This window comes from Engraulis encrasicolus, chromosome 10 (genome assembly GCF_034702125.1).
Source record: "Engraulis encrasicolus isolate BLACKSEA-1 chromosome 10, IST_EnEncr_1.0, whole genome shotgun sequence".
In the NCBI taxonomy this organism is placed as follows: Eukaryota; Metazoa; Chordata; class Actinopteri; order Clupeiformes; family Engraulidae; genus Engraulis; species Engraulis encrasicolus.
The window spans coordinates 5,995,843-6,008,929 of record NC_085866.1 but is presented as its reverse complement, the minus strand read 5'-3'; the positions used below and the strand labels follow the sequence as shown (position 1 = coordinate 6,008,929).

The window sequence follows — 13,087 nt, the reverse complement described above, 5'->3', positions numbered from 1 at the left end:
TGGATACATTGTATGTTGCTGGAATGGTGGCCTTGATAAATAATATGATGTACTGTTTTGTGACTGCAACTAAACTGTATACTTCATGGGCACGACCTTCTCATTTCTTTCATTGTTAATTGTATAATTTATTTAAAATATAATTGCTCATCTATTTTGACTGATTGACATGCCACTTCACTTACTGCCAAGATCTGTCAAGTTCTGGTGTGTTTGAACCACCACAGGACACTGAGCTAAAGCGCCACAGCGTGGCGCTGTCAAACACATGGAATGTAACTACGCTGAGCTTTATCAGGGTAACAAAGGTTACCATAGAGCGTCCAAATTCTTTGTTTTGGGGATTCTTACTTTACTTGTGTAGTGGTGCTTAGGTGGCTGCCACGTTAACCTACACTGTGGCCTCAAACGAAAAAGGACTAAGTCTTAAATATGTTTTTATTTCATGTATCGTTAGTGTGGAACAGGGTAGCAGACCGGTAAGTCTAATTTACGTCAAATAGTATGTCAGTAGTATATCAGCTTGATGTTAGAGCGCCATTCAGAGAATGGTTTCTATCAATTAGATAGCTGCTAGTAGGCTAACCGCTGTTAGCTTGCATTCCCTGGTAAAGGTCTTGTAGATGGAAATGTGTATTGTCTGGTTAAAGTAAAAGTCTTATCACGTAAATGAATGGAATGCACTTGTGTACGCCGTTAAATTATATTGGTAATAACTATCCAACGACAGTTTTACAAGGCTGCCAGCAAGGTTGACCTGTGCTTCGCTAGTGTTTCTGTTGGCTGTGGAAGGCGTCATTCACTGTCACCGCTGAGGGCGGAACATCCGTGTGTCTGTCTGGATAGCCAATGCTGTACAACCAAGTTAACGATATCGAGGGCCTATCCTTTCGTGTGCTTGCGTCTGCAGCACCAGAAATGTCGGATTTTTATCTCATCCCGACTGGAAACAGGCGTTCTGGGACATAGAATCATGTTACAGATCAGGGTTCTCCTCCATGGAATCTACTGAGCAAGTGGAACCAAGTTACCTTTTAGTGCAGACGGTAAGATGTGTCATTTTGACGTTTCTTGCGTTGCTGTGTTTAGTTTTGTGGGCCGCATTATTGCGAAATGGCAAGCTGGGGTAAAGCTATGTACAGTGAACCGAGCCAGCTAATGGGAGAAACTGACGTAGATGGCTAGGATTGCACAGGAAATGCACTCTTGGATAACACGGATTTAAGAGAACAACGTACGTTTGTTGTATGACCAGTGATTTGTAGGTGATGATGTATACAAGACGTGGATGCTTGGCACTATTAAGTGTCCAGTACATAATGGATAGGTTTATGTTCTTGTCTTTAAACCTGAAATTGACAGACCAAGCCCTGTAGCCATAGAATTAGCCAGGACTACGTGTCAACGGGAAGGCAGGGTGACTTTTCACTGATATTCATAACATCATAGCATCTTATCCAGTAAATTAACCATTATGGTCCGCATTGTAGCCTACTGAGGAAATCGTAGGGCATTGGAGATTTTCAACTTGTGTCAAACCGATACGCAGACTGATAGCTTTTTGCATCTGGAATGATACGCTCCTGAAGCTTTTCTAAATGTAAAGCTAATTAGTGGTTCTTTTTTCACCCACCATATGTCTTTTAGTCCGTTTATTTATGAGCGGTAAATAAAGAAAACTGATCTGATAATTGATGTAAATGTGGAAACAGTGTTTCCCACAGAAATTTTGGAAACTATGGGGGCAGCAGGGATTTTTTTTTTGGGGGGGTCTCTCACGCAGGCCTTTGGGGGGGGTGTATCACACAGCGTGAATGCAAAACGGCAAAACAATGAGTACAGTGTGAAATTGGCGCATGGAGCAACTATAGGCCTGGGCCAACATTTCAGCCATTTATATTTTGAGAAATAAGGCTACCCATTTTACCCATTACATGTATAATAGTAGTACATTGTCATTGTCAAAAAATGCAGTACAGTGAATCATTTCTGTTTACAACACAGTTTCATTTGTCCCTCATACAGGGGTCTATATAATGAAAACAATAATAAAACAAAATAGGAGCAGAGATAAGAATTTAAGATCACTGTGTGTAACGCATAGACAAAAAGGGTCTAAGAGGGTAGGCTATGCCTTTTTCCCCCACACACATAGGCGTACACATTCTACATGAGGGTGCTGGTCACAGGGCCAGTTCAAAATTCCTTCCATTAAAAGGGCTGAACAACATATTACACATGTATGTCTATATTCACATTCATTACACATTCATTTCTATATTCTATATGCAGCCCGATGTCTCCTCTGCTGTGTCAATGAAGGCCTGTCACATTACAACTGTAAAACAAAGCCTGGGGAGTGTTAGTAAACTCATCCCAACTGTCCCTTCTCTGAAGGTTTTTTTTTTATTGCTCCCAAAACCCAGGAACGCAGGAACTCATTTTGACCAGGGGGCCTGTGTCGGCGGAGGTTCTGGAGTCCTCTCCCAGAAAAAAAACGTGTTTTTTAGATGCAATTTCCTGCATTCTAATCAATTTTAGGATGAAGAATGGCGAATCCCATCTGACTAACTTCTTCATGTTTTATGTAGGCCTAACCAAGGATTACTAGATTTTACCTTTTTTTTTGTTTACATTTCACTTCAAAATTATTAAGTTCTTCTTGCGGAGGGGAAACGCGCACCTTATGTGGAGGTGATGGCGTGTTCAAGAGCAAATCGCGCTGCCGTGACAGTTTCTCTCCTCCATCGGCAGTCTACAATGTGTGACATTAGTAGAAATGCATGACTAGGCTATGCGATGCACTTGTGAGAGGTGACCGGGCTTTCAAACAATTTCGATTGTCTTGCAATTGCGACTGTGTATACGATCAGGACAACTGCCCGGTCTCCCCGCCCGCGCACAAAACACGCACGACCACAGACCTGTAGGTCTGTGCGCACGACACACAGACAGGCATACTGCTTCCCGTATGTGATTACACTCTGACGGCCAAAGAGTTTGTGCTGTGATCGGCGAGAGAAGTAGGCTAAGCGCCAAAGCAGCTCGTGCCATTGCTGGCTATTGATACAGGGAGAGTGTAAAAGCCACCTTTAGTTGCATTTGACGTAGGCCATAGGTTAAACGGTGGTCAAATCAGCAGCAAGAGGCAAAAGGAACAAATCGCCACCCACTACAAAAGTTCAAAACTCTAACAATAGAACAGCCATTTCACACCGCGCGGCAATTCAACGTTGGCAACAGTTGATAGACAAGCCACGCACAACATCGCTGTGCTACAGATTCACCCCAATAGCAAACTCCGAGGCTAAGATAGCCTAGACTTCACCCAGCAATAGGCAAGACCTAGCCTACCAATGTGCTACTACGAATCCAATCTCCACGGCAAGGAATAAAAGCCACTTCTTACCTGACACGATGCACAATTTTGGTGACATTCCCTTCTCCCGTCGCACTTTAAATTCACCTAATTCCTTGCTTGGTCCGTGTTTGATCACCACAGTGATGAGACTTCCTCTCACAAGAAGTTAGCTCCTCCAATGGGTGTATGTTGATGCATGCCCAAGCCAACATATCGCTGTTAATACCACATTTATTACTACCTTGACACCACAAGCTAAACAAAACAAACATCGCTCCCGCGTCACTGGCTGCACCGTTCTACACCACTGTTCCGGTCTGTTGGGGTCTAAAAATCACTCATTTCAAACCAAAATTGCATTCACATTTCAAACTACTTATAAGTATTAAAAAAGTAGAAAATATTCATATTTTGTGTTTCTATTTTAGAATAATAATGAGGGAAAAAAAAACTATGTCTGAATTTAGGGTAGGCGGCCTGTAGGTAGAAAGGCTATGATGCAGCTGCGTCTGTTGTCCAGCGACCCCGTGCACCCCACTTCCTGTGTCCCTGCCCAAACCCAAGTTAACTATAACAGCTTGACTAGGCTTTTGATCCCCTGTCTTTCAAGCACTTTGTGGTTTTCTCTATAGGATGTATTTACTCCAGGAGGAAAATGCGAAGGAAATCGTAATTCGTTTTAACAAAAACGGAAATCGTTTAAAAAAAAAAAAAAAGTAATTTTTTTTTTTTTTTTTTTTTTTAACATTTTCGTAAACTATGGCGGCCAAATTTAAACTATGGCGGGCCGCCATAGTTTCCTCAATGTATGGGAAACACTGGGAAAGTAGTCGTAAGGTATGACAGCTCGACTTGGTTGGGGGAAAAATGTCTCTGACCAGCCATCGGCTGTATGCGTAGCCTACATGAAAGGATGGTCCCTCCTGTTACGTAATGGCAGTGGGCTGGGCTCCAAGCCAGCGTCGTTTATTATAGGTCCATCCTATCAGGGCGATGGGAGGTTGGGCTGGAGGGTTCTGGTGGAGTCTCTTGCTGGTAATTTCTCACACTTGCGCCCATACGCAGCTAAAATAGTCCAGAGGCAATTACCAAAATATCAGCAAGTCTTTACACTGACAGTAACAGTAATTAACAGCTGTCATGCAATGAAACATCGCCAACAGTCCTCACTTGGTAAGCTGGATAATGTTATTAGTATATTGCACGTTATTTGTTTTGGCTGGCAGATCCAGCAAGATGATGCTTGGTCAGTCAGACCGGGCTCAGTTGTCAAAGTCTGTAACAAACCTTCCTTCAGTAAAGGTTATAACTAGCATAGTACGGATGGATCCATACTATGGTCGCTGTCTTGAAATTCTTGAATTCCTCTTTTCTTTACATGGTTCGCGATTCATGTTACCTGAATTATGCCGATTTATTCGCCATGAACTGACCGCATAATATTTAATAACTTAATAGCTCTTCTTGGTGCTGAGGGAAGCCTTGGCTCCTTGGTTGCTGCATGTTGCGTTCACGGAGCACGTTGTGATTTTTGTAAACAACTGGAGCATCCACCAGCACATGGGGCACAGCACACCAGGCTAACTTCATCAAACAAACCACCCGTGCACTATTGTTTTCTGAAACTACAATGCTTTTAACTTCTTGAGTAAGTAAAGACTAGAAAGTGTCTATTCCTGGCTAGCCTTAATGATCAAGCTATCTCCGATACAAAAAAGACAACCCCATGCGAATGAAGCTTTAGCATAAGTGTTGCGTCTTTCTATTCGTTTCCACGTTACATATAATTATCTAGTAGTAACGATCGACAACTACGATATTATACGTGTACTGTACATGTTGTAATGAACCTAAAAACAGTGGCATGTCATGAGCTACTGCTTTTGTCACGAAGCGCGGGTCTGTTGAGCCACACTGTTCTCACGTGTTTGCCATGCCAGCGCTTTCATTTCTGCTCAATGCCCCCCCAATACCTCCCGCCACGCGATTGGTTTTGAAATAAGAAACTGTTTCGCTGTTTTGACTTGAAGGTAATGTTGTATGTACACACTGTAGTTGACAATGTGTGTTTTCATGCGTGGTTCGTTACTGTTATTATTCACACATGTTAGTTTTGCCAGTTGGTTTTCCGACCGTAGGTTACTGCGGAAAGTGAGTGTATTGCATTATCCCTGTCTGTATGTGGTGGGTGGAACAGATTGTCTATGATATGGGATGGGTTAGACATGGTGATCAGAATTCAGTCCACGCAGTCTCCGCGAACACCCCCTTGCTGCTTAAAATTCACCCGTGTCAAGGTCAGTGGAAACTGGACTTCCCTCTTCTGTTTTCTGAGCCATAGGAGCTGTTGAGAATAACGTAGCCCTGCGCAGAGGAGGCCAGCAGGTGATGGCGGTACCATATGGTCCATAGCTCTCGAGAGCCCGCCCTGAGCCCCCTCTCCAACCCCCCACCCTTTCCCCTAGTCAAGGCGGAGACTCCAGAGACTTGTGTGCTCCGAGAGCCACACTCCTCCTCCTCCACCTTATCCCTGTCTCCTTTCTATATCCTTCCTCCTCTTCCTCATCTTCCTCCTCTTCCTCTCACCTGAGTACACTGTGGGCGATGGGAGAGAGAGAGTGGGGTCAGAACAGGAGTTGTCAGTGTGCTTGTGTTTGACGGTGTGGTGTGGTATGGTCCTAACTTTGTGTGCTTCTCTCTCAGGTTGTAAACCAGTGCTGCAACCCTGGCTAGAAAGCTTTGTTTCCTCCCGGGTGACAAAGACAGAACACAGATGAAGATCACTGAAGATCCCTGTTTCCGGTCCTTGGTGTCAGCTTGGGGCGCCTAAAGCCTCTTCACAGCAGACAAGGAAGGCTTGGGAGCGAATCAGCCTCTCTCGGCTACTCCTCCTGGACAGACAGTTGGGACCACAGCCTCCCTGCTGTGTGTGTGGATTGTAGTTTCTATTTAAAGGTGGTAAATCACCCCGAGCTCAAAGCAAAGTCAATATGTCTGAACAGGTAACACTCAGCAACAGAGAACTGGTGTTGTTTTACATCAACTATAAACTGGATCAGAAGAACTATCCTAATGGGCTGCTTCTGACGACGGACAGTACAAATCGGACTGAGGGGGGTGGGGAGAGCGTGCTGGGGACCGGTGCTGCAGCAGTAACCACCACGACGACGACGACAACGAGTCCTCTGCCCAACGGCTCTGCCAACGGGACCAGCAGCCAAGGGGGCACGCCCACGCCTCCGCGCTCCCCAACGCGGGCGGCCTCCTCCTCCTCGGCGGCGGCGGTGAGCATGGATGCCGTCAAGGAGGCCCTGCGGGACTCGGCCAACGAGTTTGAGCTGCGCTACGCGCGGGCCTTCAGCGACCTGTCCTCGCAGCTGCACATCACGCCGGCCACGGCCTACCAGAGCTTCGAGAGTGTGATGGACGAGGTGTTCCGCGACGGCGTCAACTGGGGGCGCGTGGTGGGCCTGTTCGCCTTCGGCGGTGCCCTGTGCGTGGAGTGCGTGGAGAAGGAGATGAGCTCGCTGGTGGGCCGCATCGCCGACTGGATGACCGTCTACTTGGACGAGCACATCCAACCCTGGATACAGAGCCAAGGCGGATGGGTGAGTTCAAGTTCAACTTTATTGTTGCCATATCAACAGTTCAACAAAGACGCTTTTGCACACCTCTGTAGTTGAGCAGGTGCATAGGATGTTATCCTAGCAGGATTGTCAGTCAAGTGCAAAGAAATCCTGCACACTGTCCATTCTTTGCACTTGACCCATATCAACAGTGTCAAACTACAGTTGGTAGGGGTATGTGTGTACTTTGGTTTGCTCACACATTCAGCAGTACAAACAAACAGACAAAACTAAACTAAACGACGGGGGGATTGGGGTGTATGCTGTGCTGTGATGGGGTGGAGGGTGGTGTGCTGTGATGGGGTGGGGGGGGGGTGCTGCTGATGACTGACTGACTGCTGTTCTCAGGGGATTTCCCATCACATCAATTCTTTCTCATCAAAGATGTGTCACAGTAGGGGCTTTGCCCTTAATCGGGCAGAGAGAGAGAGAGATTGTAGAGTGAAGTCAGACTAGGAAACGCAATGCAGCAACAACCTGTGTGTACAAACTGTACAAAGTGGCATCAACAACAACTGTGTTGAAACCATGTTGACGTCAGCTCATCTTTCCCCTTCAGTGTCCCAAGAGGTCATCAGATTTGAACCCTGGACTATTTTGGGGACTTGACGGCGCAATGACGCAATCAGTCAACACATTGGATGATTGACTGACCATTGATTTTTAGATCCCTTTTTTAGTTCTGGTGAAATTAAATCTTGATCCTGCTGATTGAACGCTTCGATTGCTTGCGACACTTTCGCAGCAGTTGGGTTGCTAGGCATCGGCGGAGGTGAAAGGTCATTAAGATAAAATGAGATTCGCACCAAAACAAAGACAAGTAGGGCATTGATCCACCCCATCCAGTGTTGCAGCTGGACTGAAGTAGAGGACTGCGCAAGAGTGTGTGTGTGTGTGTGTGTGTGTGTGTGTGTGTGTGTGTGTGTGTGTGTGTGTGTGTGTGTGTGTGTGTGTGTGTGTGTGTGTGTGTGTGTGTGTGTGTGTGTGTGTGTGTCCAAATGTCAAATGTGTGACCCGATCACCCCCCTTTCTCTTTGTTTCTATGCTTTTCAAAGTCTCTGTTGTTTCCATCTCTCTCTCTTTTTTTCCACTCTTCTTCCCATTTTGTTATGCCTTTTTTCTTTTTTCCGTTCTGGTCAGCTGTCCACAGATGAAAGCTGTTCTCTCTCTCTCTGTACGGTCATGTGAGAGCGAGGCTTTGTCCACTTAGAGCCAGTGCAACCGATTTTTGTTGCGGGGCTTTGGGGGGAGGGTGGGTCTATGTTAGGGAGGTGTGCTGTTGATCAGGTCAGCTGTTTTTTCCTTTGTGGTGTCCAGAGCTGGCTGGTTTATCGAGAGAATTTAGTGTTTTCCACAGAACAGAAATTGGTCAAAGTGGGTGGGTCGGTTAGCCTGTATGAGACAAACGTGACTTATCATCTTCAGAAAGGCCATCTTTTTTAGAAAAGGCTATTGTATTAAATATGTAATGAACACTCACCCACCAAAATTCATAAATAAATACACTGCATAACAACAGTACAGTACAAACCGTAAGGTTGTTTTGCGGTTGTTACTTGTTCGTAAAAGAATTTTAGAATTTAGAATGTTCCCGATTTTTTTTTTTTTCTTTCTTTTTTTTTCTTCTTTTTTTTAAAATGCATTTTTTTCAGGGGACCTCAAGGAGAGGGTGTGTTTGTTGTCAAGGTGGTCGCCTTCACTATAAAGGGCTAGTGTAAACCATGGACCTTGTGTGCTAGGCGGCGCTGCTTGGATGGGGGGCTGGCTGCTATTGGTTGGTCTGGAATGGGATTCGGTGGGCAATGTATATCAAAGTCAGCATCTAAATAGGAAAGGTCATATTGACACTGAGTAGGAGTGATTGGCTGCCATGGCTTAGTAGCTGGCCATCTTGATTGGATGGCATCGACCGCTATTTGTTTACTTAGCTAAATAGATTTTTAAGGAGAGGCGTGCGCACAAAGTGTTTTTCTGAGCAAGCTTATCAAGATGCTGTTTTTTGTTTCTAGTGATGTAGTATGTCATCCCTTCCATGGAACTTGTTGTGGTTAGAAATTAGAAATAGAAAGTGTATTTATTTTCTTCCCCTTAGATTTCCCCATGATCACATCATTACCTATTTTTAAGTTAGGCACTCCTACACAAACCATCCCATCGAACCATTGTGTCACCACAGTTATTGTACGTATGCACGCACACCATGTACACTCCCCTCCTCTGCAGTGACCGTATGTGTGAAGGTGTGAACAGTCAAGAAAAAAATAAATGTCTGAATGGGCTGGAGTTGAGAGCTGAAGTATGAATGGTGCTTAACTGCCAGACACCTCCTGGTTTCTGTTCTCTTTGTGGTTTCAGACCGATAAAAAAAAGTAGAAGCAGGGATTGTGTGTTGTTGCTGGTGTCATTTCCTTTTGAGAGAGAGAGAGAGAGAGAGAGAGAGAGAGAGAGAGAGAGAGAGAGAGAGAGAGAGAGAGAGAGAGAGAGAGAGAGACTATGCTTGTAGTGGTGTGCTACATTTCGTCCTCTTCACAAGACAAAAGCCATTCATTCTTTCATACCTCTGAATCACGTGCCCATGTCACTGTTTTACCTGGCCCTGTCCTTTGTCCCACTTAGAAATGCACACACACACACACACACACACACACACACACACACACACACACACACACACACACACACACACACACACACACACACACACACACACACACACATATGTACTTTCCCACACAGTGTCGATTCACTTTCCATTGTGTTGGTTGACTTATTCAGGGGCATTACGCCGGTGGGCGGTAGTGATCTAGATCACACGTCGTTCCTATCACGTCGTTTCCCTTTTCCATGGCTGGCACTGCACTGCACTGCACTGCACTGCGGCGGAGAACGAAGAAAGAAAGCCCCTTCGCCCACGGCACCCACTCTCATTCTGACGACCTGACTCTTATCAAGAGCACAGGCAGGACACGGGGTGTCCCCCTCCCTCCCTCACCTCACCTGCAACAGGGGAAATCGAACCTGCCCTGCCCACTCTCTTTCTCTTCTCTTCTCTTCTCTTCTCTTCTCTTGTCTTGTCTTCTCTTCTCTTCTCTTCTCTTCTCTTCTCTTCTCTTCTCTTCTCTTCTCTTCTCTTCTCTTCTCTTCTCCCCTTCTCTTGTCTTTCTTGGCTTGTCTTCTCTGTTCTTGTCCTCTCTTCTCTTGTCTGCTCTTGCTTTTGCTTCATCTTTTTCATCTTCTTTCTTCTTCTTGTCTTCTGTTGTTTTGTCTCGTCCTCTCCACTCATTCTTGTCTCATCATAGCTCAGGGGCATTTGACTTATAGCCAGGCCCATTTCTATCTCTTTGTTTAGGTTCCATATGTGCAAATTCTTTCATCCAGTGGTTTATTTTCCTTTTATTTCAATTTTTTTGCTTTTATCTTTCCATCTTTCTTCTCGATTGCTTTTCTCTTCCTTATTGTCTCTGGCTTGCTCCAGCTCCAGTGCCCTCTGCTGTTCTCTTTTCTCCTCTCTCTCTTTTCTTCTCTCTGTGTCTGACTCCTCTCTCTCTCTCTCTCTCTCTCTCTCTCTCTCTCTCTCTCTGTCTCTCTCTCTCTGTCTGTCTGTCTGTCTGTCTGTCTGTCTCTCTCTCTCTGTCTCTCTCTCTCTGTCTGTCTGTCTGTCTGTCTGTCTTCTCTCTCTCTCTCTCTCTCTCTCTCTCTCTCTCTCTCTCTCTCTCTCTCTCTCTGTCTGTCTGTCTGTCTGTCTGTCTCTTTTCTCTCTCTCTCTCTCTCTCTCTCTCCGTCCCCCCCACCCCTCCTCCTCTACCTCTTCCTCTTTTCTCCCCCTACAGTATGCTACTCAGCAACACTCCACCAAACACAACACTCCTTCACACACACACACATACATACACACACACACACACACACACACACACACACACACACACACACACACACACACACACACACACACACACACACACACACACACTTCCTTCTTCCCCCCAGTGCTGCACACAGACACACATGCATCCCCCTTCTCCCTTTCCCCCAACACACACGCTTGCACAGCGGTCGCGCTGTCTGCAACTGTAGGCGGTGAGCAGGTGTGTGTGTCTACTCTGTACCTGGCTGGCTGTGTATGTGGCTGCTGCTAGTCGTTGGGGAGGGGAGGGGGGGTTGTCAATGGCGGCGTTCTCTCCGTGCTTGGCAAACTCTGACACGGCTGACACTGGCCTCTTTGTGTCCCTCCCCCAGAATGTTCCGTGTCCGTTGGTCCGTCCACCTACACACACACACAGACACACACACAGACACACACACAGACACTCGCGGCAGCCAGCTTTCCCTGTCCTGTTCGGTTGCCACAAGCTGTCAGGAGGAGAAGAGAGGAGGAAAGGTGGAGCGGAGCAGAGCGAGTGGAGGAGAGAAGCTCAGAACGCAGAACGGCAGAAGAGGGCAGACACAAAAAGGAAGAGAGGGGGAAGAGAAGAGAGGGAGAAGAGCAGAGGAGAGAGAGAGCAGGATGTGTGTTTGACAGACAGAGAGCGAGGGAGGAGGGTGGGGGTGGCTTTTTGACACACACCTATTCTCCAATCAACCCACACCAGCAGCATGCCTTTGTGACGCCTGCCTGTTGTTTTTGCCAGCATTTTTACACACATGTGGGAGCGCTCGTGCCTGTGAATGTGTGTGTACATCTTAGTGTGTGTGTGTACTGTCCCGTGCACGAGCATGTTAATGTACCCAGGGTATGTGGCCCTTGCATTAGCCTAGTGGAGGAGTAGAGAGAAGAGGGGGAGGGGGGGGGGGGGTAGGGGTGGGGACAGCAGTTGCTGTTGCAGTGTCCAGGGGCGCTGACAGCTTTGGCTGGGCCCAGGATAAAGTCATCTGAAAGGGCCCCCCCCAGTCCAATCGATACAATGCAATGAGGACACAATTCTGGGCCCCCTCTCTCCCAACTGTCCCCTTTGTCCCCTTCCCTGTCCGCACCCCTGGTAGTGACGGTGACGGTGATAGGAGCATTTGGATGCTACTGCTACTGCTGCTGTGAAACAGCCCGAGGGGGGGCGGGGGATATTACCAATTAGGAGTGAATAATATGAGGGGGCGCGCTCCGTAGAAATGTCTTTGTTCCGATGGCCCAATATTAGATAAATCATCTCCCATCTGGGACTGCTGCTGTGGCTGGGGGGTGGAGGGGTGGAGGGGTGGAGGGGTTGGTTGGTTAGCTGACAGGGGTACGGTGGGGAGTACGGTGGGGGCTTTTGGATTCCACAAGAGACGGAAGGAAAATTGGGCTCCCTCCTCTCTCTCTCTCTCTCTCTCTCTCTCTCTCTCTCTCTCTCTCTCTCTCTCTCTCTCTCTCTCCTTCTCTCCCTCTCTCTCCTTCTTTCGCTGTCTCTCTCTTGCTCCCTCTCTCTCTCTCTGTCTATCTATTCCCCTCTCTCTATCTCTGTCCCTCTCTCTCTCTCTCTCTCTTAAGGTCAGATTAGACTTCTGCAACTGCGCTCGTCAAAACTCGCGTGGGAGTGGCCACGAACCAACATTGTATTCATGCATCTGCGAGTTCTGCAAGGTCCGAGGTCTCGTCGCGAGCCACATTTGAAATTGCGCGATTAGGCTACTTTCACTACATTGAAAGCACTGCGGTCATTATTAAGCAATGTTGCTTTCTATCCCGGTTAGCTAGGTATTTTCACACAAATTGCAAAGGCAATGCACTGGTATCATTATTTGACATACCCAGTCTGTTTTCACGAGCAGAAAATGCAAGCATGTAAAGACAGTTGATTCTGCCGATGTGTGTTTACATTCGGTGGAGGAACGGTAGTAAAACCGCAGGCATTGTGCCACGAGTGTTCAACTGATGCATTGTTTGTTACTTAGCTTGTAGCTTCGTGTATTTACACACATTTACACACAAGGCATTAATTAAGTTTTTAACAGAATACAGCTCTGCTCTCGCAAACTACTGGCATTGCGCTGCCACAAGAACAGAACAAGGAAGTAGCGAGACGACCAATCATAGCGCCTTTTTGTCTGCGTACTCCGCGTCCGTCCGACGGATAGTTAGAATTTTTTCGAGGCGCTCGACGACGGGCGCAGAGCCTCTGAG

General features: G+C 46.7%; 1 protein-coding gene across 1 annotated transcript in view; it reads left to right on the top strand.

Moving 5' to 3' along the window:
• The first annotated feature begins 347 nt into the window (after positions 1–347).
• The window catches only part of bcl2l1 (BCL2 like 1), a 46,250-nt gene continuing 33,510 nt past the window's right edge, over positions 348–13,087 (top strand). The window contains exons 1-2 of the mRNA XM_063207931.1: positions 348–479; positions 6,065–6,969. Of these exons, the coding sequence (XP_063064001.1) occupies positions 6,352–6,969 (618 nt within the window). The 5' untranslated portion in view covers positions 348–479; positions 6,065–6,351. The remainder of the gene's footprint in view (positions 480–6,064; positions 6,970–13,087) is intronic.